Source organism: Schistocerca nitens, chromosome 1 (assembly GCF_023898315.1).
Source record: "Schistocerca nitens isolate TAMUIC-IGC-003100 chromosome 1, iqSchNite1.1, whole genome shotgun sequence".
Taxonomy (NCBI): Eukaryota; Metazoa; Arthropoda; class Insecta; order Orthoptera; family Acrididae; genus Schistocerca; species Schistocerca nitens.
The window spans coordinates 32,645,908-32,673,852 of NC_064614.1; the positions used below are offsets into that span (position 1 = coordinate 32,645,908).

A 27,945-nucleotide genomic window follows, 5' to 3' on the forward strand; every position below is an offset into this window, starting at 1 on the left:
ATATAATTTGAAGACTTTTTAAGTAGTAGAACCCAATACCCACCATAGTAGTGGAAGTTTATATGCCATCTAGTTCCACAGTTGATGGAGAGATTGAAAGAATGTATAGTATGATGAGATAAAGTAAATTATTCAGATAGTTAAGGGGGGGGGTGGGGGGGAGGATTTAACTGTGATGATGGGTAGCTGGAATTAAATTATATGAAAATTTAAAAGAACACGGGCTGAAGGAAAGGAATGAAAGATATAACCGTCTCAGAGAATTTTGTGCAGACCATGATTTAGTTTGACTAAATCCATGCCCAACTGTTTGGAGACGGTGTGTATGTGAAATGGCCAGCATGATGCCTGGGACATTTGCAGTACAAGCCGACATCCTATAGCTTTGTAGTATAATATCTTAAACAATACTTCAAAAAATAAATATAAATATAGCTTTGTAGTATAATATCTTAAACAATACTTCAAAAAATAAATATAAGATTTTACACAGAAACAATAGCTTAATAGAAATTATAATATTTCCTTCAGAAGGAGTGTAATTACATGACACCTAAACGTAGATATTGTCAATAAAAAATATAATTACAAGAATAAATGCTCCATTTGAACAAATTTCTGATAGGAAAATACCTACAACTCTAAAATTTAGTAGTTTCGAAAGCATTGTGGTAGATGCAATGCCACTTTACACTCCACGCATTACCACATCATTTTGCTTCAGTCTTTGTGTTTTGTGCAAACTTTACAAGTTCTTGTAGGATCTTTTGCACTGAGTTGACAAAGTTTTGGAAACGGGCCCAATATTTCCTATGAAGTTGAATAGGTGTTTCTCCTAATGACGTTTTTTTTTTTTTTTTTTTTTTTTTTTAACTTCAGAAATAGACATTTTTTTAACATTACCTTTGCTATACATAGTAATCAGCAAATATTTCTTTCCTCTAACTATAAATTGTTTTTTGGATAATGTACATATTTGATAGAACCATATTTGGCAATATAAAAAAAGTTGGGCCCAACTTTTTTCCCCACATGTGTGACTCTTGATGTTTACATTTGGTTCAAATTTGTTTGCACGAGTCAGACTTGTCAAAGTGCAGCATGGGGTTTGAGAATCATAATGGAAGGTTGTGTACATGGAAGAGACATGGGGACACTGGAAGGTTTCATATTGATTATATGATGGTTAGACACAGATTTGGAAATAAGACATTTCCAGTGGTAGATGTGGACCCTGACCCTGACCACAATTTGTTGGTTATGAACTGCAGATTGAAACTGCAGAAATTGAAAAAATTAGGAAATTGAGGAGGTGGGACTTGTTTCAATTGAAGGAACCAGGGGTTATTGAGAATTTGAGAGGGAACTTTAGGCACTGTCAGATTGAAGTAGTGGAAAGAGAATAAAAGGTGAATGGGTAGCTTTGAGTGATGGAATGGGGAAGGCATGTGGGGAGGTAAAATGACAAGGCATTGTAGAAATCCTTGGATTACACAGGAGATATTGACTTTTAATTCATGAAAGGAGAAAATATAAAAATGCAGCAAATTAAGAATTCAAAAGGGAATACAGACTTCTCAAAAATGAGATAGGCAGAAAGTGTAAAATGGCTAGAGGACAACTGCAAGGCTGTAGAAGCTTGCATAATGAGAGGAAAGATAAATGTTGCCAATAGGATAAGAGAAGCAGCTGAATGAGCATCAAGTGCTAAGATGGCACACCATTATTAAGCAGGGAAGGAAAAGTTGAAAGGTGGAAGATATATATGGAGAGTCTATGTAAGCAAAACAAATTAGCAATATTACAGAAAGTTCCTGAAGAAGAGAAATTCGTTAACATTGAGTATAGATTTAAGTGTCAGAAAGTCGTTTCTGAAAGTATTTGTATGGAGTGTAGCCATGTATGGTATTGAAACATGGACGATAAATAGTTTGGACAAGAAGAGAATAGAAGCTTTTGAAATGTGGTGCTACAGAAGAATGCTGAAGATTAGATGGGTAGATCACATAACTAATGAGGAGGTATTGAATAGAATTGGGGAGAAGAGGAGTTTGTGGCACAACTTGACAAGAAGAAGGGACTGTTTGGTAGGACATGTTCTGAGGCATCAAGGGATCACAAATTTAGCATTGGAGGGCAGCATGGGGGTAAACATCATAGAGGGAGACCAAGGGATGAATACACTAAGCAGATTCAGAAGGATGTAGGTTGCAGTAAGTACTGGGAGATGAAGAAGCTTGCACAGGATAGAGTAGCATGGAGAGCTGCATCAAACCAGTCTCAGGACTGAAGACCACAACAACAACAATTACAGAAAGAGGAGCGGAAGTAGGTGAATATGAGAATGAGGATATGATGCTACAAGAAGAATTTGATCAAATTACTTAAGTGGAAACAGAATTGCATCAGAATTATTGAGATTCTTTGGGGAGTCAGCATAAAAAATTATTCCGCCACTTGAGAAAGGAGACAAGTGAAATATCCTTATCTTTCAGGGAGAATGTGTTAATTGCAATTCCAAAGAAGACAGGTGCTAATAAGTGTGAATATTACCAAACCATCAGTCTGATGAGTCGTAGTCGCAAAATATTGACATGAATTATTTATAGATGAATGGAAAAACTTGCAGAAGCTGACCTCATAGAAAATAGTTCAGAGAAACTTAGGAATGTGTGAGGCCATACTGACAATATGCTTATCCTAGAAGGGAAGCAAATCTAAGCCTACAGCATATGTACGTTTAAAGAAATTCTGAATGCAGCAGGGTTAATGTACAGGCAACAAAGGGTTAGACTACAGTTGTCAGTGTCAAAGATCATAAAAGGGACGCCATAATTGAGGAATGTGTTCCCACTGTTATTCAATTTGTACATTGAGAAAGCTGTGAAGGATACCAAGGAGAAATTTGGAAAGGATATTAATGATGAGGGAGAAGAAATAAAAAATCATAACGACACTAAAAGTAGTACATAATATTTGCTATTTGGGCAGCAAAATAACTGATGATGATGGCCAAAGTGGAGAGTGTGTAAAAAGCAGATTGGAAATAGCAAGAAAAGTGTTTTTGAAAAGTAGAAATTTGTTAGTATCTAATATCAATCTAAGTCATATAAAGTCTTTCCTGAAAGTATGTCTGGAGAATACGTACATAGAGAAGTGAAATATACACGAGAATAGAAGTTTTTGAAATTTGGTGCTATAGAAGAATGCTCAGGATTGTATAGGTAGCCTGAATAACTAACAAGGAGATAATGAACAGAATTGGGGAAAAAAGAAGTTTATTGCACAATGAGATTAAAAAAAGAGATCAGTTGGTAGGATACACCCTAAGGCATCAAAGAGTTGTCAATTTGGTAATGGAAGGAAGTGTGGGAGTTAAAAATTGTGGAGAAAGACCAAGGGATGAATACAGAGAGCAGGTTCAAATGAATGTAGGTCACAGTAGTAGTGCGGGGATGAAGAGGTCTGCACAGAATCGACTGGTATGGGGATCTGCACCAAAACATTCTTCAGAGGGAAGATGATAACAACAACAACAACATGTCTTGCGGATGCTGAGTGCTCATTGGAGACAAAGATATCATCAGGAGGAAGACATTGAAGCAATTCAGATGCATGGTGCTAGATTTGTGAGCAGTTGGTTTAATGAACAGAGGAATATTACGGAAATGTTCTGTGAACTTGAATGGAAATACCTGCGGGGAAGGGGCGGGGGGTGGGGGGTGGGGGGTGGGGGGTGGGGAAGACATTCCTTTTGCAAAAAATTATTGAGAAACTTTAAAGAAGTGACCATCATTAGAAACTGTAGAAAAATTCTACTGCCACCAATGTAGATATCATACAACAACTGCAAAAGAGCTCATATGGAAGCATGCAGCCTATAATTTCTCCCTCGTCCATTTGTGAGTGGAACAGTAAAGGGAAAGATTAGCTGCATGATGCTTGAAAACTCTGTTATGTAGAGGCATATGAAGTTACTTATTAATTTAATCTCCTTGATAACACTATCCCAAATGGAAGGGTACACCAGAATCTCTATGTTGTTGTACTCCATCAGATGACAATGCAATGTTCTGCAATTGCAGATTTGCTCATCTGTTGTATATGTATGATGCTTATGTTCTATATAATGGGACCTCCATGGTGCTGATCATCTGACCAATGCATGGCATACCACAACTTCGTAGGAGATGGCAGACACCTTGTTAAGTCGACCGACATGATTTTCGTAGTCACTTTTCCATCACCTCTTTAGCAACACATCAGTTTTAGTTGTAAAGCTGAAAATCTTAATGAGTGCTGGATTGTGCTTACTCAACAAATGTACAAAATACCACAATTTTGGTTTCACTTTTTGACGCATTCATAATCCTCAGAGTCCTATTGTTGGTACGATGACCAGTTTCTTAACTTCATAAGATAAGCCAGGTTGGTACTCGGCAGAACTCATCAGATAAATTGTAAAGTAGTTCAAGCACAATTGTTCAGAGATATGCATGAAGACTCAACACCAGGCATAACAAGTTCTCGAGACAAAATGAGTACTTGTGGAACAGTACATTGTTACTCAACAAATGTACAAAATACCACAATTTTGGTTTCACTTTTTGACGCATTCATAATCCTCAGAGTCCTATTGTTGGTACGATGACCAGTTTCTTAACTTCATAAGATAAGCCAGGTTGGTACTCGGCAGAACTCATCAGATAAATTGTAAAGTAGTTCAAGCACAATTGTTCAGAGATATGCATGAAGACTCAACACCAGGCATAACAAGTTCTCGAGACAAAATGAGTACTTGTGGAACAGTACATTGTTCGTATTAAGACCAAAAAAAAAAAAAAAAACAAACTGTCTTGCAGAATTTTCTCAAAGGAAGTCCCACAGCAATATTTCACTCAGCACACTGATTACCGAAGATCAATGTGTCCAACAATCAACTGTTCCAGTGGCAATGAAGGTTCAACATCCCTCCAAACCACAACAAAATTTAGTCAAATATTCATCAACCTGAATTAAAGAAAACACTTGTAAGTTCCTAGGCATCAAAACTACTGATTTTTCATGGACTCTGATAGGCGTATTTTCACAGACATGTTACACATAACCATTTCATGAGTAATTACCAGGAGCAAACCTGACATCAATGTTAATCGTTTATTCACTACTGGAACTTTCACACAGATAGCATGAAGTTACTTGCTGGTCACAGACTGACTATTTTGGGTGATGCCTGACTATTTAAAGACTGGTGTATGAATAAATTATTATTCAGGAACTGTATGATGACTTGAAAAATTGCTAGGGTAGATTTTGCTACTCAGGATGGACTACAAGTATTGATAAAAATTTTGTTTTTGGAAATATGTGGTGGTATAGACAATTAGAAAAGTTCATGAAACCATTTTGTATGTCCACATTAGAAATATCCTGTTTACGAGTAAAAATACAATACTGAAAATATGGTAAATTGTGCAAAAATCTGAACTTATGGGTTACTGTAATTGATTAATGAAGTATGCCACCTTGTGCAGAAAAATTAGTATAATGGCAAAGAGTGGAATCTAACAAGCACAAGGGCGAAATATGCAATGGAAAATGGGCCTACTTCTGAAATTTGATGTTAGTTATTTTGTAAGTTAATTATTGTCCCAGGATTTTAACTATGTTACTGAAAAGTCGTAATGCCAGTCTTTACAATGAGTGGTGTCATCATTATCAAATCAATTTATTAGCTCAAAATGTTATGTACTATTATAGATTCTCTAATTAAGCATAATTTCTGGTAAACATGGTTTGGAATAATATAATTAATTTTGTTTGAATCAGATAATCTGAGAGGACAGCTGTAATAATGAGATCTGATGTAAATAACAAATGGATAGACTCGTGCCTACATCACGCATGCATATTACAGAAAACTGGAACCAAATAACACTTAGAAATAGAAAAGAAGAAAAATAATTATTAGTAGTAGTACAGTTGTAACTAAAACAGATGGGAGATGCCAGCCTGATTTTCTCAGCATATCTTAAGCAAACCAAGATCATTCTTCACAGCCCCTAAAAGGGCTCTAATCCTAGATGGTGGTCTGGAAACACTTTACACTGTGTTCTCTCAGAAAATGTACAGTCCTTTTGGAAGCCACATGTTATTATCATCTCGCACCTGGAGCTCTGCCGTGCAGAACTTGCATTTTGTTTATGGATCAGCGATTTTCATACTGAGTGGGTAATACATTACCACAATAACCATGTGCATGCATTGTCGTGACAATTCATAGGGCAACAGACATTTGATTTGTCTTTCACTATAACCCCTCTGGTGAAAGGCAACTGCAAGAGGGGTATATTAATAACTAGACTTAGCTCAACAGCCTGGTGCAAGTCTTTGGATTGTGTGCTACTTTGGTAACCTGCATTTCTTTCACTTACCTCAGTAGGCCTAGCAAGGAAAGGGGACCTATTGTTTAACATGGAAACCGATCCATGTGCCATTCATGGAAAATATTCATATCATTGAGAGGTGAAGGCTGGGTTAAAGTCAAAAGTGGAATATTCTGTCAACCAACCAGGACTCTTCAGTTACTAGGCATGTGCTTTATGATTAGACCCCCAAGCCTGACAGACAAGGTGTGAAGTATGCCTTTATGCTGAGATAGAGCCAACTATTACCTTGAATATACAAGTCAGTGAGAGTTGGTTTTCTGCAAACAGCGTGTCTCAATTTACCATCATTCTTCCTCTTGACCAAGACATAAAAGAAGGGAAGGCAACCATCCCTTTCACCTCCTTAGTAATTCAAAAGTTTAGTTGTATTGAAGTGAGATGTTATAAACAGCTGTGGAAATTCTTATTGCTACAAGTCCAAATAATAAAAGCCCAGAACTTCATGGCAGATCAAATCTGTGTGCCAGACCAAGATTCAGAGTAGGGAGATCTGAGTTCGAGTTCGAGCACGAGTCTTGGTCCAGCGCACAGTTCTAATATGCCAGGAAGTTTCATATTAGTGCACATGCAGAGTGAAAATTTCATTCTGGAAACAAAAATACCATCTACATGTCTAAAAAAGCATGCAGGTTTCAATCCCACTGACTCCAGAACACATTACTTGAAATCTTCCGTGAGAAACACAACAATAGCTAATAAAGGGTTCCTCTTCAGAACTATATCTGACTGCTCATAGAAACTGTATCTGAGTAAAACAAAATTGGAAATCAACACATGTCAAAATAGGTTAGTTAATTCAACATAAAATGAAACCCCAATTAACCATAATGAATCCAACAAGAGTTTGAGTGAAGAGAAACAGAGACCACATCAAAACTTACAAATAAATTACAGTTAGTCAAAATCAGTCCCTGTAATCACTCTGAAATGTACCAAATTATTTATGGGGCATATACGCTGCCCTACTAGTGAGCTCAATAGAGTAACAAGGTGTGCTACATGATATGTCTGAATGCCTATATTACTGACAATAGCCCTATTCTTTCCTTATGAATCTTAAGAAGGCCATATAATTTAGAAGGGGCAGCATAATATAAATTCTGACTTTTGATAACACACACACACACACACACACACACACACACACACACACACACACTTATGCTTTATAGGGTAGTGGCTGGTCAGACAATGCCAGTGCTGCATTTTGTCAGGTGGACTAAGTTGGGATGGGGGTTGTGTTGGGTAGGGTGGGTAGAGGGACTGAGGATGGTAGCTAGCAACTGGGAAGCAGGAAGCCAATTTGCTGGCTAGAAATGTGAGAGGGAGGGGTGACAGGTACAAAGGCTAGGCATACGATGCACAGATGTCGGAGTCAGTGGGGAGCAGTGCCCACTGAATGTGACGTGAAGATGTGAATTGGGTGACGTTGGCAGAACAGAGGCAGGGAAAAGGTTGAGTGGAAGACTTGGAGACAGTGGGCTATGTGAGAGCTCCCTCCAAGCCACTAACTGCCCACACTCAATCTCCATACCCACTTCACCCGATGCAATACTGACCACAGCCAAGTCCACCTGCCAAAAATGCAGCACCGGCACAGTTCATCCAGTCGGCACCGTGTAGGGACATGGGTGTGCCCTCTCTGCTGTGTGTGTGTGTGTGTGTGTGTGTGTGTGTGTGTGTGTGTGTGTGTGTGTGTGTGTGTTTTATTCTATCTTGGAAAAAGGATTACTCCAGAAGTGAGCAAGTTTTCTTCTTTTTGTGTGTGCCTACCAATGACTCAATGCTTCTGCTTTTTGTTGAGTTGTCTCCTGTAATCTGTAAGTTATTTGAACATTTGGTATGCCATGATAGGGTCAAGTTTTACATCAGGTGAGTTGTGTGCACCATGGGTCCAGTGTAAGCAATCTTTGAATTGGGGCCCAAAGACCAGGATGAGTGTGTGAGAAGAAGTTGAATATTATGTGTCTTGTGGTATTCATATCACAGCATGTTGCTCCAATTGCCAGGGTCAGAGTAAGTGTTACACACTACTTGGTGGGTGTCTCTCATTTACTTTATAAGGAGAATACATGTTGTAACATGAGAGTAAAAGTAAAGAACAAAAATGTACTCATAATAGACAGCTGTTTAACATGGGGAAACCATGTCGTTTTCTTTGTACGTAAGTTAAGATTCTTTAGAAAATCAGACAGCTGATTCTTCTGACCAAAATTATAATCCAAAACTTAATGCAGTTTTTATCTTAAAGTAATGTGAATCCTAATTAAAATAATGTAGCACATGTAATGCTGAACAAATATATTTTTGTGTGCAGAAGTGCTGTAGGGTATATGGCATAAATATGCTCTAAGACAGTAAGAGGGCTGAGAAAAAGCAAATTTGAGAAGAGAGAGGGGGGTTGGGGGGGGGGGGGGGGGTGGATGGTCAGAAGGAACCATGAAAGTTATGGTTAAAGATACTACAAACTTCTGTGCTGCTTTATGGGAACTGAGTATATAAATGGTTTTGTTAAAAAGAAACATCTGTGTGAAGCCTGTTGTTCAAATTCAGGAAACTTGTTCTGGGAAAGGGATGGTCTAAGTACTTGCACAGTTGTATGAAAGGTGAAGGCCATCATTTAGATAAAATATGATTCTAATGCATTTCATGGAAAAACTACACATGCTTATTACTCTACAAGAAGGAAGAGATTACTAGGAAGAGAGTCAACTTATAATCTATAAAATCAGTTTCAGCAGTTACCAGAAGTGTACAGGCTGAAAAAGTATCCAGCAACAAAAAATCCTAATGAATAATGCATATTTTATACATAATCTTTGAAATTTTATTAATAACAAATTAAAATCATCTAGTTGATAACCTGCAGGACATTGTAAAACTGAGAATGTACACGTTTGTAGAAACAAACCTTGACTACCTGCTGTGAGATGATATTTGTCTGTCACTGTGTTCCGCAGTAAACTGATGGGGCATTGGTCTTCTTTGAAAATGGGGTGATGTTTCATTTGATTCAGTGCTGGAGTCAACCCTGTATATCTCTGCAAAAGTTGGAGAACACATTAGTATCCAGGAGTTTCTTGATCTATTGCAACTAAAAAGACAGCAAAGTTTACATAATTTCTATTAACTTTTGAAAATCTGGCATGGAATACAGTTATGGTATGTTTATTATGACAAATCAACAAATAGAAGATGCATTGAACAGCAGATTGGCAGATTGCGCACAGAAAAGGATATCCAGATATCCTCCCCTCCCCCTCTCTCTGCCCCCCCCCCTGCACACACACACACACACACACACACACACTCACACACACACACACACACACACACACACACACACACACACACACACACACAAAACAGCAATAGCATCTCCAGAGAACAGAGAACATATCCTATCCTTATAACATAGAGGACCCCTTATGTGTTTTGGATGTACTGATGTCAGCTTCATATTCTAGACTCATGGCAAGGAAAGCATTTCAACATTGTAGGAGTACCTCAACACTCAAATGTTACTCACCCAAGTCCTTCTCAGCTTAATGCCCAATCAATCACTGCTGCTCACCCCACTCCAGCAGCTCCATGAAACCTTCCTCCATATCAAACGCACCACTACTAGCTTTGTATTCACCGCTGTCCCAAATTCTATTTCAAGACAGTCCTCCTCCTACAGTTTTGGTACCCATGGGTGCCTTAATTGAAGTGAGTAGCATAAGTTATTTGAATATGCTGAGATCTTACCAAGGAATAGATTTAGTCACTAATTAAATGAATGTGATCATTTATATCAGCTGGAATCCATGAAGTCAACTGTGAAGCGTGTAAACCAAAGATACATATTTTACTGTCAGTAATTAGGAGGCCAGTGCCAAAGAGAAGGTGATATTAAAGCAGTAGGTTTTGACCAGAGGGATGGGGGTGGTAAATGATAATACCAAAAGTACAAATAAATCTAAATTTTAGTTAAAAAAAGAAAAGAAAAAGGAAAACTGTGTGATCACTGTAGCTTAAAAGAAGATAAATGTACTCGAGAGCAATTACGATTTTATAACAATAAAGAAATATGAGTAGAGCAAATAGTACACTTAGTTTAACATGCTGAAGGACAGAACAAAATTGTATTAGAAAAGGATTTAAGACCATGTTTGACTTTATCACTCTGCCTGAAGACAAACAATTAATCAAGAGTAGCAAGTAAGTGAGTATCAACCCCAAAATTCAAAACTGTGGAACTTTGAGTAATTTGAAACAGCTCCGGCATATGGATTCAGAAGAAATAGGGTTCATATCCTATCAGGTCCCTTGACCTATGTTTTACGCGATTTGCCTGAAGTGATTAAGATATATGCCATGATGGCTTCTTTAAAAAGTACTTGGCTAATTTCCTTCCCAGCTTATATTACTCACCTAATGACTTCATCATCGATAAGAAACTAAACCCAGATCTTCCTTTTTTTTAATACTTGAAACTTCATTTCTTTACTCATTGTGTTACATAGATTCCATCAAGAGGGATAACACTCAATGACGTGCAAAGAGTGAAAATGTACATTACCTCAGACATGCAGCAATGATAATTTTGTAACAATTATTAAAGGTTGTCAGCTTATTTTTTATTTCAATATCACTTATTACATTCTTCTTCACACTAAAGAAAGTGACAAATTAGTATGTCACAGAAATAGCTTAAAAGATTACTTTCAAAACACAAAATTGGTCTTGATTTCTGCATCACAGTCTGTTGCAAGTGGGGAAAATTTCCTTCAACAAATTATATAACTTATACTAAACTATGATTTAGTACATATAGGTTATTAGTGCACTAATTATCAAATAGAAGACGTTCCGAACATTAGATAGAAAAACAACAGGCATAAAATTATAGTGACATAAGGCATGAAATCTCATTATAGATCAACAATCATTTTGTTCAGCACTTAAATAATCATGATAAGATCTTGATTGCACAGTTGTTTTATTTGACATTGCTTCACACATTTAAGTGTGTTCACTGTTACTGGATTCTGTGATACAGTGAAGTAACAAAAAATAAGGACTATAAACCAGAAATATTAATTTGAATAAACAAAGAAATTACCCTGAGTTGAAGAAATTAACGCCTTGCTTCTGGGTATCACACTACACTAAAGCAGACAGCACTTGCATTGGGAAACAATTATTATTACAGAAGCAGATGAAATTCATGTCCCCCCCTCCCCACAATCTTCCCAAGGCCTCGATATGTTGTGTACTCCTTGACTTGCCTTCAAAGCCATTCCACCTCTCTAAGAGTCTGAGCTCTACTGCTTTGTGCATATAAGGGTACCTCACAGTCAGTAGCTTTAACTTCTGAAAGTGATGGCAGTGACAGCTGTTGAATTCTCAAAAATTTTAACTCAGTTGGCTTGGCTTTACAGCTAGGAGGTTTGTATTCAGTCAAGCTTCTGTAGGAGTCTCTGAAGAAACACAAACATTAATCTTTATCACAGATGGTAATCAGAGGATGCACAAGAATTATTTTGTTCTACAAAATTTTTATTTTGCCTTTGCTATTCTTGTTCTGACTTTCTTGTATCTCATATTGGTGCCTATTTAAAATCACAGACACATCTGACTTCCTATTTCATATCTCTTTTGCACTATTCACATTTATCTTTATTTTTTCCACTGGTAAACCACACTCACTTTGCCTTTTTAACATTTGTCATCATACTGTATTGTTCACAGATGTTCTTTAGTTTCTCCAAACTATTGTCAATTATCTTCTCATCTTAAACTAATAATTGGCAAATTGTATACTCCATTATTTCCATTTCTCATTTTTATTTGGTGTGCTGTGAAGCTAAAATTGTATTCTTTGATCACAGTGCTGTACAAAAATGAGAGACAGACAACAAGTAAAATTGGAAAGAGGGAACTTGATCAGTTTGGAATGCAGTGCCATAAAAGGATGTTCAACATTAAAGATGAGAATAAACTGTGTGATCTGGAGCATTTTTAGGGAGATTAGGGAAGCAAATAAGAAGGCCCAAGCTGTTGCAGTATGTATTAAGGCTCCAGAAGCTGCTAGCTAACCTGATAACATAGGAAGTTGTAGGATGATGAGAACTGCAGGGGGAGACAAAGACTGGTCTTTTTCATACATCCATTTTCTGATGGGTATTGTGTCAGCAGCTGTATATTTATGGCAATACTGATAATACATTCAGCTTTGTGTATTAGTTTTTATTTGTTTGTAACCAGTTTCGGTGGTACAATCCACTGTCTTTGGGCACCTCTACAACTCATGATGATCATGTTTTCAATAAGAGAACACTGTCATCCTTCTAGTAAAGTGTGCTAAGGCATTCATGTATGTAGATTATTAGATATACTTCTGAAGTGTATTGTCAGATACAGTGACTGTGTTAGAGGTTTGTTGGCCAGCACAAGACTGTATGACCTATGATATAAGCCAGATCATAATAACAGGCATAAAATTATAGTGACATAAGGCATGAAATCTCATTAATAGACCAACAATCATTTTGTTCAGCACTTAAATAATCATGATAAGATCTTGATTGCACAGTTGTTTTAGTTGACATTGCTTTACACATTTAAGTGTGTTCACTGTTTACTATTAATATATAATCTCTATTTGAGTCTTAAATGGTCAGTGTGCACCTTAGTAATGCTAACAAGCCCCACAATTTCAACAGTGTTAGGCTACATGCAGTCAATTACTATTATTAGTACTTGTATTCCTAGAGTGGTTCTAAGTTCTTGTGTTTTGAGTGTATTCCAGCCACAGATCCAAATTTCCAAAAATAATAACACTTGGTGAACAGTTAGTGATAGTTTTTTGTTTAAAAATGTGTGGATGGATATGTGTGTGTGTGCGAGTGTGTACCTGTCCTTTTTTCCCCCTAAGGTAAGTCTTTCCGCTCCCGGGATTGGAATGACTCCTTACCCTCTCCCTTAAAACCCACATCCTTTCATCTTTCCCTCCCCTTCCCCTCTTTCCTGATGAGGCAACAGTTTGTTGCGAAAGCTTGAATTTTGTGTGTGTGTTTGTGTTTGTTTGTGTGTCTATCGACCTGCCAGCGCTTTCGTTCGGTAAGTCACATCATCTTTGTTTTTACATATATTAATGTGTACTATGTATGATGAGTAGCAATCTATCTTTTCATACAAGGTGTACAACTTTGCTTCTGCCATTTGCCAATAGGTGGCAACAGTGGTAAGTATCAGTCAAAAGAAACAGATCGCAGACCTCAGTCAACATAACCTCATCCAAACATTAGTCGATTTGTGTCTGAATCATAAAGTTATTCTTGATTGAAAATGTCAGTTTATGAGCCCAATTCTCGTCATTTGTGGGAGGTGATACTGTTTTGTTTCAGTATGAAGAGCACAGCAGCTAAGTCTCATCGAATGCTCTCGAGTACGTATGGTAAGGATGCTATTAGTGAAAGAACATGTTGTGGGTGGTTTCAATACTTCAAGAACGGTGATTTTAATATTGTAGACCAGTATAGTGGTGGAAGAGAGAATGTTTTTGAAGATGCAGAATTGGAGACATTGCTGAGTAAGACTCGCATCAAACTCAAGAAGAATTGGCACGATTAGTGGGACAGACACAACAAGCCATTTCAAAACATCTCAAGGCTATGGGCATGATTCAGAAAGAAGGAACTTGGGTCCCATGTGAGCTGAAACCAAGAGACATTGAACGCCATTTGTGTGTTTGTGAACCGTTGCGTCAGAGGCAAAAACAGAAGAGCTTTCTGCATTGATTGTGACTGGGGATGAAAAATGGGTTCATTACGATAACCCTAAACACAAAAAGTCATGGGGATGTCCCACCCATGCTTCCACGTCAACGGCCAAACTAAATATTCACGGCTCCAAGATCATGCTCTGCATTTGGTGGGACCAGCTCGGCGTCGTGTACTATGTGGTATTAAAATCAAGTGAAAAAACCACAGGTGCTCATTATCGAATGTGATTAACGTGTTTGAGCAGAGCGTTAAAAGACAAACGGCCACAATACAGTGAGAGGCACGATAAAGTGATTTTGCAGCACGACACTACTCGACCCCACATTGCAAAAGAGGTCAAAATGTACTTGGAAACGTTAAAATGGGAAGTCCTACCCCACCCGCCATATTCTCCAGACATTGCTCCCTCTGACTATTGCCTGTTTAGATCAATGGCGCATGGCCTGGCAGACCAACGCTTGCGATCTCATGAAGAAGTCACAAATTGGATTGATTCGTGGATTGCTTCAAAAGATGAACAATTTTTTTGACGCGGGATTCGTACACTGCCTGAAAGATGGGAGAAAGTAGTGGCCAGCGATGGAAAATACTTTGAATGATACATGTGAAACCAATTTGTTTCATTAAAGCCTCAAATGTTGGGGAAAAAACTGTGGAAGCAAAGTTGTACACCTTGTAATATTGTTTGATACTACGAGGAGAATGTTGAAAGGCAGTGCTACGCTTGTTACAGGACAGTGAGAAATACTATCCAGCTTACCTAGACTTCTTCCAACAGGCTGTTTGATCGGCACTCTGTAGCTGCTTACTACAGATGGACTTCCACTTGAGTCAGACTCAGAATTCTGTCTTATTTCACCTTTGGTGTGCTGTTGCTTAATACTGCCATGTCTGTGGAGAGCTGACTGCCTCTCACTGTCTACTGAAAAGATGACATGCACACTGATTACATTTTGCATAATGATGTAAAACATATTGTACTAAGACCATAAAGAACAAAAGCTCAGAAATATTAGATTTAGGATTATGGGTTGTTTATTTAACAAAAAGAGGAAAGGATGAAAGGTAATGGGATTACAGAGTGATTAGGCAATAAACTCACTAGAACACTGCTCAGAAAAACTATGATGGCGTGGATCAGGAAATAAATCAACAAGGAAGTGACAGCAATTGATGAGATGTTAAATGTGGCAAGGAGTCAGCTCAAGGAATGTAAGTGAAAATGGGACAGAGGTAGTGACAGAGAAGAAGAAAATCAATGGAAGAGACTATGAAGACAAGTCACAAAGCAACTATGGGCCCTATGGCTACATGAATAAGAAACTGAGTCACAAATTCTGTGGAACATGAAATCATGTACAATGCTTACTTGTAAATAACATTGACTGGATAGTAGAAAAAAGTATTATGGCAGGAATAAATGTCACATCAAATGTGTTTGCCTCAAATTCCAAGTTAAAAGGTTCCAAAGGAGGACAAATATTGTGTCACAAGAATGTTTAGGACATATTGCCATAAGCAGGCCACTAGTGAGATAAAGCACAAAAGAAGATAGTATCAGATTCAGCTCAGTCGAATGGTTCTAACAAATTTAGCAGTTTAGTTTCACAAGGTCTCCAAATAGCTGTTACAAAAATTTAAGGAACTGTTACTAACTAGTTTTCAGGATAGTCCTCTCTCGAACCAAATCATTCCAACACTGTCAGAAGACACCGATAACCTAATATATATATCTGCATCTTTTATGTGGGTAGATAAAAAAGTCCACTCGCCAAGTGGCGGCAGGAGAACACACTTACAAAAAGGTTTGTGTGTTACTTTTCTGAACTCTCCCGATTTCTTAGACCTCATCAGCCCTTTCCTTCACCCCTCTTCCTTCCCCTTCAATCCTTCTGCCAAAAGAAGGACACACTGACTCCAAAAGCTTGCAAATTTCAATAACTCTTTATATGTGAATTCTCCTACCGCTGCTTGGTGAGTAGATTTTTATCAATGCAATGACATAATATATTTCAAAAATAAATTATTTTCATTGATTATTTTATAAGTATGTTTGTGTGTATGTGTGTGTGTGTGTGTGTGTACCAGTAAGAGTGGAATAATTATTGGCAGGTATAAGGAGAGAGGAGGCTATAGGTTTGCATTAGGCAAGTGCTGGCTGAAGAAAATTTCAACTGCAAATGAGTGATAGGCCCTTACACAAGAAAGGTGTGGGATGACAGTGGGATAGCAACGTATTTCATGCAGTCAGAAAATGTTTTTAATATATGAATGATGCAAATATTGATCTACCAAAAGTAGCAACAATGTGAAAACAAGTATGGTTCAATTCATGATTAGAGTAGATAAGATACACTGTTCATTCCATAGACTCTAATGAGGAGATTGTTGAGGAAGTGGAACTTGCCAGAAAAACAAAATTACATTACAAATTTTTGCAAAAGAATTAATATATCAGTAATATTTCCACAGATTGTAAGTTGGTCCTTAAGGATGTGGGAAAAGTACAAAAATGTGTACTTTTTAAATTTACACATTGATTAAAAAGCTTACCACAAACACTTGAAAGTATAATACTTAAGTGCATATGATAATTATAAAGCTATTGTAGCTAAGCATCATCAAAAACTAAAATATTGATTGCATTACTGTAGTACCAAAATCTTGTAATACATAGCGTTCATGTTTCATGACATAATTAATAAGTACATCAACTGATTTCATAAGAAATTCATCAATGGAGTAGAAGGATTTGGCCATAAAAAATCCTTTAGGTGCCTCTTAAACTGTTCTTTATTAGTAGCTAAATATTTTATGGTTGCAGGAAAGCTATGGAATTTGTTTGTTCCAGAATAATGGATACACGTGTCTTTGCAAGCCAGTATGAGTTAAGAAGACAAAATTTAGGTAGACTAAGAATCTGTTTTAGCTTCTGATATGAACTCTTGAGAGTGGACAAAAGTGTTCAACACTTACATAGGTGTCCTTAAGCCTGTCTGTGATATGCTTCTGATAAATGAATGTAAATCTAAGTTTAACATTGCAGGGAAAACCATCCACAAATGATTAGGTAAGAAAAGTTGTTTTGTAGAGTGAAAGGAGTTGAAAGGAGATATCATTTGTATTTGTTTTCAGAATTATCTTTATTGTCTGTCAGACTGCTGAGATTGCTTGGTAAGATGTCATAAAGTTTTTATGGCTGCATATCTCACTCTTTTCTTCAACATGACAAGGCTGAGAAGTGTTCCTGTTTAGTGTTATGTTTTTGAAAGTTGCTGCTGTATCTAACTGCAAGTAATTAACACTTATGGAAGAATAAAACTGTTTACTGGCTTGAATGTGCAGACTGCTGCTGCTTGTTGACAGTTGCTCTATATGAGCACACATAAGATTGCTTTTACACTTTGCTTGCAACTAACACCATTTTGTACCTTCCAAGCTACAAACAGACTCACCTGGTATGTTGCTGAAGATACACCTCCAGAAGAAAAGATAAAGTGGAGTGTTTGACTTATCCACAGTCTTGGGGATGTTAACGAGGCGACATTCCACTCCTTTGTGCAGTATATGCTGTGATGATCAGCTAGTATGGCATTATAGTAAGATGCAAGTTCTGTGTCCAGTTTTGCAAGGGAATCAATACCAAGTAGGCAGGCTCCAGTCACCACAAAGTTATGGAAAAACATAAACCTTTCAAAGTAACATTAATGACCAACTGACCTAATCACGTACTCACTTTTCCTTTATGTTAATACTCCAATTTGCTATTGCAGTCTTGGATGCTGGAGAAATTGATCCTGAATTTTTTGTGATGAAATGCTCTTGCATTTATTGGACTATGTGATCTCACAGAACAACACTGGAGTTCTGAAACTTGTTATCAGTTGCATTGAGAGCTTCAGCATTAAGTGAAAATCAGGAATGTGGTGTGCAGTTAGTGCAATACGAATTATTGGACTTACTTTTTTTGACCAATCTATAACTTCTGAAAGGTACATGAACAATACATTGCCATCTTTTACAGAAAACTAGCAACTAATGAAAAGGTCTACAGGTTTCTCATGCAGAACAAAGCAAGACCATACACTACCAATTTGTCTATGACAGTATTAGGTTATTTGATTACAGTTATTATCAACTTGAGTTCACTCAAGCTCTGTTAGCAGATGTTACTGAATCATCAGCTTGAAGTGCTAAATGTTGCAACCATTTTTGTGAACTTCTTCCCGAGGCCACTCCTAAATCATACAGTTAGGCTGAAACCGATATTCCACATGCCAAGGTCTGAGGAATGGGCCAAAGTATATGCAGTGATAGGAGCCTGCCACCCTAGTAATGGGTCCTGAGCAACACTGGACACAATGCTTGTGCCATACATTAAGCACCCTCTATTCCTCAGCAGTGAGTGCTTTATCCTCAGTGAAAAAACGCTCCCAGAATAATATGCAGCAAAATATTAATGAATGAAAACAAGTACCTTTTTATAATTTTCATTCTTTCATCTCAAAAGTTTTATACTGTCTTTAATGTATAGTGACCCAACTTGGATATTTGAGAAGACCTATAAAGACACCACACACATGATAAAGGCAAACTCCACCAGACAAATTTTGGGGGTTTTTCAGGGATATTTTCTCAGTATTTTCGTACAAGGGACCCTTGGTCTCTGGTGACTTGTTGCAGAATGCGAGAATGCAGGGCTTGGACAATAATATAGAAACACCACAAGAAATGCATGCCTGAACATAGATGAAAGAACTAGCCAAGCCTGTAGAATGCGCTGTTGTATTTGACCATGAATGGAACCGATGCAATGTCCTCAACACGTTGCAAATAATAGTCATGGTCAGAACAGTGTTCTATGTACTTACGAGTGCATTATGTTGGAGCTAGGTGTATTCAAACATGAGCAAATGTTGGCGTTCATGTGGTGGATGCTTCTGTAATCAAGATAGCCAAAGAAATTAGTGTTTCAAGAGGCACAATATAGAAAATTTATACCACATATAAAGAAAGTGGGAAAATGTTGTATGCTAAGTTACAATGTGTACTAAAGTGTGAGTGATCATTACAGGGAGTCACTGAAGAGGATTGTTACAAAAACAAGAGGACAACGGCTGCAAGTGTTACTGCAGAACTGAATGTCACACTCGTGAATGCTGTAAGTGGCAAGGGAACTCCATAAGCAGGAATTGCAGAGCAAAAAAGAATTCCAAAACCACTCATCAGTGATACAAATGCATGTAACAGGAAAACATGATGCCAAAGCTGTAAAAGATGGATTGTGGAGCAATATAAGAAAGTTATTTGCTTGGATGAGTCTTACTGCACACAGTTTTCAATTTATAGCATCTTTTACATCCCAGGAATGAAATATGATGGGGGTTAGATAGTGATGTGGGCTAGTGGTATTCTGTGGGCACCATAGTTACTCTGCAATGTCACATTACTGCCAAAGATTACATGACCATTTTGGCTGAACAGGTCCATCCCTTGGCACAGTGTTTGTTCCACAGTAGTGGTGCCGTGTTCCAAGATGACAGGACCCCTGTTTACACACCACATCATTCAGTAATGTTTTTGTGATGAGGAGGGTGAATTTTCGCATCTCACCTGGTCACCACAGTCATCAAAGCCTGTGTGGTGTGCCTTGGAGAGAAGAGTACTTGATCAGTATCCACATCCATCATTAATTACCTGAACCAGTATTTTGCAGGAAGAATGGTATAAAGTTCCACTGTAAACCATACAGAATAAGTATTTATCCATTTTGACATATCTGGCAGTTGTTTCGAATGCCAATGGTTTCCCTACACTGTATTATGCATGTTAATGCAGTATGTGTTTGATATTTCCATATTTTTGCCCTCCCTCTGAACCCTCACTTCCCAACAGTGGAAAAGTGCAGTGATAAAACATAGAAGGATTCAGTTTCCTATAGGAACCTATGTACAGATATAAAAGTAGTTTATAATTTTTGTTTATTTTTGACACAGTCACTCTTTTTTTATGAAACAATCATTATGATTATGTCAAAAGAAGTATTAAAAGTCAGTCACTATCTTCTCAAATAAAATGTCGATTTCTCCACAAAAGTACTCTGATCTGACATTTTGCCAGTACAAGTGACTCACACTGCCAAAGACTTGCCCTCCACTGCTGTCCACCAACAGCAATGGAGAGAGGATCTTTGACATTTCCAATGACGCATGCTGCCGATAGTCAGAAAACTTATTACACTAATTATTAGTGAGCTTCTGGGTGTCCTGCCAAGTTGTTGTTTCCATTTTAAGCACAGTATTTTGATGACCAATCAGTATTCTTCTTCAAGTGCTGCAACTTTTGCTTAAACAAATTAACAGTGAGCTTCTGGGAGTCTGCTGAATTGTTGTTTCATTTTAAGAAAAATATTTTGATGACTGATCCAGCAGTCTTCTTCAGGTGCTGGAAGTTTTGCTGTTATGTGTCCTTTCTGCCTGGACTTGAAACCAGTCAGGGTGGAGAATTATGCATAAGATGGAAACAACTCAACACAACATCTTGAAGCACACTAGTATTCAATTGCACTGAGAGAACCTGAGTGCTCACATCAACATCAGCCAAAGATCCCAAGGCAAAAGCCAGCAGATAAGATATGAATGTATTAGTATCATCTATGTTTAGTGCCAATCAGTTTGCAGAGAAACAGTTGGTAATATCTAGGAAAATTTTGTGGATGTTTAATAGAACTGACATATTTCCTTTAAACTTGATTATAATCCTCTAATTACCAAGAAAAACTATTTCAGCTTTTAGAATGGCATAATGGAAATTTTATATATTTCTAGTACTGTCACAATACCTTAATTCTATTTTCACCAGTCAATTGTAAGAACACCCACACCAAACAGTGTATAATCAAATGTCATAACTGTATTAATTACAGGGAGAAACATTTAAAATTTACACTATAGTAATTCTTTCCGTTAATATCTTAGAGCTCCAAAGATGAATTCAATCAATTTTCACCCTCTGAAATCCAGTAAATAGTTTGAGAGACTTTAGTATGGTTAGATGTGAGGATTTGTCTTTTTTGAGCATCAAACCAATTGGTATCTTGTTCAAAAGTTTACAATTTCATACACAAATAAAGAAACTTGCCACATTTGGTAAGGAGGAAACAGTGTTGCACCACCGTGATACTAGTATAAAAAAGGGCACAGAGGAAATGTATATTTCTGTTCTATCTATGAAGTGCACTTGTATCAAGTGCTGGTTACTTTTGGGGGAAAAGTATTTTACAGACCAAGATAGATAAGAGATTCTATTTGGTTATATACTATACAGAAGGAATATGAAGGGAGCAGTTTAGTGTCCTGGTAACCCAACAAACAATATCCAACAAGAATGGCAATTCAGAGAATGTGCAAAAAAATGGTATTGGAAGAGCACTTCATACACAGAGGGTAAGGGGTAAGCCAGCAGTGAGTACAGTGAGTGAACCTGATGTTCTGGTACCTGGAGAAACTGCAACTGCCTTGTGACATGTAATTGTGTCACTCAGTTCTGGTGTGATACCAGGATAATAAATTTTATCAGTCAAAGAGTCATCTTTACCAATGAAACACCCTGTAAAATTCAGGGAATGCTGAATGTTATAAATCTGTATTATTCAGTTCAACATCAGTTTGGTGTGGTATCATAGGAGAGTATGCAATCTGTTCTTACTTCACAGAAATGTTAACTGGTAACATATGTATATGTTAACATTTCAGTGAAGTAAGAACAAATTGCCAACAGAGAGGCATCTGTTGAGAGACCAGACAAACATGTGGTTCCTGAAGAGGGGCAGCAGCCTTTTCAGTAGTTGCAGGGGCAAAAGTCTGGATGATTGACTGATCTGACCTTGTAACATTAACCAAAATGGCCTTGCTGTGCTGGTACTATGAATGGCTGAAAGCAAAGGTAAACTACAGCCATAATTTTTCCTGAGAGCATGTAGCTTTACTGTATGGTTAAAGGATGATGGTGTCTTCTTGGGTAAAATATTCCGAAGGTAAAATAGTCCCCCATTCGGATCTCCGGACGGAGACTACTCAGGAGGATGTCGTTATCAGGAGAAATAAAACTGATGTTCTATCGATCGGAGCATGGAATGTCAGATCCCTTAATTGCACAGGTAGATCGGAAAATCTAAAAAGGGAAATGGATAGGTTAAAGTTAGATACAGTCAGAATTAGTGAAGTTTGGAGACAGGAAGAACAAAACTTTTGGTCAGGTGAATACAGAGTTATAAATACAAAATCAAATAGGGGTTTGATAATGAATAAAAAAACAGGAGCACAGGTAAGCTACTATGAACAGCATAGTGAACGCATTATTGTAGCCAAGATAGACACGAAGCCCATGCTTACCACAGTAGTACAAGTTTATATGCCAACTAGCTCTGCAGATGACGAAGAGGTTGAATAAATGTATGATGAGATAAAAGAAATCATTCAGATAGTGAGGGGAGATGAAAATTTAATCGCCATGGTGGACTGGAATTCGATAGTAGGAAAAGGAAGAGAAGAAAAAGTAGTAGGTGAATATGGAATGGGGGTAAGGAATGAAAGAGGAAGCTGCCTGGCAGAATTTTGTACAGAGCATAACTTAATCATAGCTACCACTTGGTTTAAGAATCATGCAAGAAGGCTGTATACATGGAAGAGGCCTGGAGACATTGGAAGGTTTCAGATAGATTATATAATGGTAAGACAGAAGCTTAGGAACCAGGTTTTAAATTGTAGACTCTGACCACAATTTATTGATTATGAACTGTAGACTAAAACTGAAGAAACTGCAGAAAGGTAGGAATTTAAGGAGATGGGATCTGGATAAAATGAAAGAACTAGAGGTTGTAGAGAGTTTCAGAGAGAGCATTAGGCAACAATTGACAGAGACAGGGGAAAGAAATACAGTAGAAGAAGAATGGGTAGCTTTGAGAGATGAAATAGTGAAGTCAGCAGAGGATCAAGTAGGTAAAAAGATACGGGCTAGTAGAAATCCTTGGGTAACAGAAGAGATATTGAATTTAATTGATGAAAGGAGAAAATATAAAAATGCAGTAAATGAAGCAGGCAAAAAGGGATACAAATGTCTCAAAAATGGGATTGACAGGAAGTGCAAAATGGCTAAGCAGGGATGGCTAGAAGATAAACGTAAGGATGTAGAGGCATATATCACTAGGGGTAATATAGATACTGCCCATAGGAAAATTAAAGAGACCTTTGGAGAAAAGAGAACCACTTGTATGAATATCAAGTGCTCCGATGGAAAACCAGTTCTAAGCAAAGAAGGGAAAGCAGAAAGGCGGAAGGAGTACATAGAGGGTCTATACAAGGGCAATGTGCTGGAGGGCAATATTATAGAATTGGAAGAGAATGTAGATGAAGATGAACTGGGAGATATGATACTGTGTGAAGAGTTTGAGAGAGCACTGAAAGACCTAAGTTGAAACAAGGCCCTGGGAGTAGACAACATTCTATTAGAACTACTAATAGCCTTGGGAGAGCCAGCCCTGACAAAACTCTTCCATCTAGTGAGCAAGATGTATGAGACAAGCGAAATACCTTCAGACTTAAAGAAGAATATAGTGATTACAATCTCAAAGAAAGCAAGTATTGACAGGTGTGAAAATTATCGAACTATCAGTTTAATAAGTGACAGCTGCAAAATACTAACATGAATTCTTTACAGATGAATGGAAAAATTGGCAGAAGCAGACCTTGGGGAAGATCAGTTTGGCTTCCATAGAAATGTTGGACCATGTGAGGCAATACTGACCCTACGACTAGATTAGATTTAGATTAGATTAGATTAGTTCTCGTTCCATAGATCCATGCTGAGGAGATCCTCGTGGATGTGGAACATGTCAATTTTTTTTAAGCTGAAATAACAATACTAATAGTATGAATATATACATCATTTGTTTCTATTAAAAAATTCGTCAATGGAGTAGAAGGAGTTGGCCACTATTAAGTCTTTCAGGCTCCTTTTAAACTGATCTTTATTTGTAACTAAATTTTTTATGTTTACTGGCAAATTATTGAAGATGTGTGTTCCTGAGTAGTGGACCCCTTTTTGAACTAAAGTAAGTGCTTTTAAGTCCTTGTGCAGATCATTTTTGTTCCTGGTATTGTGTGTATGAACTGAGCTGTTTGTTGGAAAAAGAGATATATTATTTAGGACAAATTTCATTAATGAGTAAATATACTGAGAGGCAGTAGTTGGTATACCCAGTTCTTTGAAGAGGTTTCTACAGGACGTCCATGAATTTACTTCACAAATAATATGTATTACACGCTTTTGGACTCTGAAAACTTTTGTTTGACTTGAAGAGTTACCCCAAAATATTATACCATATGACATTATGGAATGAAAGTAGGCAAAGTATGCAAGCTTTTTCATTTTTATGTCGCCTATGTCTGCTAACACTCGAATTGCAAATACAGATTTGTTAAGGCGTTTCTGCAGTTCTGTGGTGTGCTCTTCCCAACTGAATTTATTATCAAGTTGTAATCCCAGGAATTTAAGACTGTCAACTTCTTCTATCTGCTCTTCTTCGTATTTTATGCATATGTTGGGTGGAAACCTCTTACAGGTTCTGAATTGCATATAGTGAGTCTTTTCGAAGTTTAATGTCAGTGAGTTGGCTTTAAACCATTTATTAATATACATGAAAATATCATTAGGAGATCTTTCTAGAACTGCACTTGACATACTATTTATTGCAGTACTTGTGTCATCTACAAACAAAACGAACTCTGCTTCTGGCAGTGTAACTGATGAGAGATCATTAATGTACACAAGAAAAAGCAATGGCCCTAAGATGGATCCCTGTGGGACACCACATGTAATTTCTTCCCATTCTGATGATGACTGATGACTTAATTCACTAGTCCCTTGCACTGACACCCTTTGTTTCCTGTTAGTGAGGTATGACTTGAACCATTTTGCAGCACTGCCCGTGACACCATAGAATTCTAATTTACTTAAAAGGATGTTGTGGTTCACACAATCAAATGCCTTTGATAAATCACAGAAAATACCTGCTGCTTGTAATTTGTTATTTAATGAATTAAGTACATTCTCACTGTAGGTGTAAATAGCCTTCTCAATATCAGAACCCTTCAGAAATCCAAACTGTGTTCTTGATAATAAGTTCTTTGTGGTCAGATGGTTGAGCAGCTGCCTGTACATTACTTTTTCTAAAATTTTTGAGAATGCTGGCAAAAGTGAAATCGGTTTGTAGTTTGATGGTATCTCCTTATCCCCTTTCTTGAATAGAGGCTTAACATCTGCATATTTTAGCCAGTCAGGAAATGTCCCAGTTATAACTGACTGGTTACACAAGTAACTTAGAATTGTACTAAACTCACAAGAACATGCCTTAATTAACTTTGTTGATATTTCATCATACCCACTAGAATGCTTTGTTTTTAAAGATTTTATTATGGACGTTATTTCTTTTGGTGAAGTGAGTGATATATTCATGTACTTGAAGTTATTAGTGAAGGCTAGTTTCAGATATTCAAGGGCATTATTTACTGATCCTGAAAGTCCCATTCTATCAGTAACGGATATAAAGTACTTGTTAAATAGATTTGCCACACTATGCCCATCAGTTACTAATGTGTCATCTACCCTTAGTGCTATCTGCTCCTGTTCCTTTCTGGTTCTACCAGTCTGCTCTTTCACTATATCCCATATTGTTTTTATTTTGTTCCCTGACATTGCTATCTTCTTCTCGTAGTGCATTTGTTTAGACGTCTGAATTACTTTTTTTAATGTTTTACAGTATTCCTTGTATTTAGCTAAATCATCAGCATTGGAGCTATTCTTGGTCGACAGATACATTTTCCTTTTTGTCTTACAGGAAATCTTTATTCCTTGTGTAATCCATGGTTTTATTATAGACTTCTGTTTAATTTGAGTAACTTTTAGAGGAAAACAGTTTTCAAACATGGTACTGACATTGTTCATGAATGTGTTATTTTTCATTCACATCATGAGCACTATAAACATCTTTCCAGTTCGTATCTTTGAGCAGTTTTCTAAAACACTCAATTTTTGATTGATTGACTACTCTCCTGTACTCAGATTTAGCAGTCTTGATAATCTGCTTAGAATTTACATCTAAAACAAGGAGCTGCATGTCATGATCTGATAGTCCATTTATAACAGGTTTTATGATATGATTTTGTTCCTTTGATTTCTCTATAAAATGTTATCAATGGCTGTCCTTGAGGATTTAGTGATCCTAGTTGGAAAGTTTACAGTGTGAGTTAGATTGAAAGACAACATTACTTACTGCAGTGAATGTTTACTGGAAATTTCCTGCAGGTGCTCGGTAAATAGTTATTATTATATAGGATCTGTTATGCAACTCTACTTCTGTTGCACATGCTTCTCGATGCTGCTCTAAACAGAATTTATTAATGTCAATGTTCTTGAATTTATGGCAGTTTTTGATAAATGTGGCAACTCCTCCTCCATCCACATCTACTCTGGAGAAGTAGGAAGCTAGCTTAAATCCTGAAATGTCTAACATATCTATATCAGTGGTCACTTGATGTTCAGAGAGGCAGATTATGTCAATTTGGTTAGATGAATTCATTTCATCGATACAAATGAGTAGTTCATCAACTTTATTTCTAAGTCCCGGAATGTTCTGGTGTAATAAAGATAACTGATACTGCATACTAATGGGATTGTAACTGCTTTGGCGAAGATGAACTGGCAGTTTCTGATTACTTTCTGTTAAACACTGTTTAAATGGAGGCTGTATGATAAAATCTGACTCCTGTTCATCTGTTTTCTCAAAGTGAGTGTGTCTGCCAATCTCTCTTAAAACTCGTTTTCTTTCCCCCTTCCCTATCCTAAAAAAGGCATCCCTCTGACACCTGTGACCACTGGTATTTTTACCACTTGTGCCAGTGTCCCCCCTTAAGTTTTCTGCAATCAACCCAGACAGTTTTCCCTTCCCTTTCCTATTGAGGTGAAGGCCATGCCTAGTGTAGTCCCACCTATCGATAGCATCCACAGGAATCAAACCAATATGGGACCCTATATCCGTCCTAAGCAGCCACTCCAACTCCAAGTTCACCCTCCCTACGGAAGAGTTCAAATGAGGCCGATCATGGCGTCTCAACACAGACACAAATCCCACACTCGTATGCTTCGTTGCTGATGCTATCTTCACCAGGTCACACTCTATGGAATATTCAGAGTCTGTGCCAATGCTATTTCCCGGACCACCCACTATAACCACAGCATTCTCCTTTGTGAAAACCTTGCATAAAGCACCTACATCCTCTGTTACCTGACCCAGATCTGCAGTAGGCTTGAAAAAGTTTGTGACCTGGTACTCTGGACCTAGATTTTCCTGCAGTAGTTGGCCAACACCTCTACCATGGGAACTACCTAACAACAGAACTTTCTTTCTCTTTACATATTTCCCTACCTTTTTCAAGTCCTTGAAAGCTTGTTGTGCCCTTTCTACAGCTTCAGCTACATGAGGATCATCCGATTCTGACTGAGGCAACAGGTCAAATCTATTTTCAAGATTTATGACAAAGCTGTCTGATGCTCTCCTTTGCCTGTTCTCCCTATTACCTGTTGCCACTTCCCACCTCTGTTCACCCTTCTCCCTCTTTAACCTGTCCAGATCCTCCCTTGCCTTGTCTAGGTCAGCTTGAAGAGCT

At 37.5% G+C, this 27,945-nt stretch overlaps 1 protein-coding gene across 1 annotated transcript in view; it reads right to left on the bottom strand.

Moving 5' to 3' along the window:
- LOC126263057 (Down syndrome cell adhesion molecule-like protein Dscam2) overlaps positions 1-27,945 on the bottom strand; it is a 551,657-nt gene that overhangs the window by 8,018 nt on the left and 515,694 nt on the right. Inside the window, exons 33-34 of the mRNA XM_049960035.1 lie at positions 14,982-15,143; positions 9,370-9,490 (exon numbers count right to left, since the gene is read on the bottom strand). Of these exons, the coding sequence (XP_049815992.1) occupies positions 9,370-9,490; positions 14,982-15,143 (283 nt within the window). The remainder of the gene's footprint in view (positions 1-9,369; positions 9,491-14,981; positions 15,144-27,945) is intronic.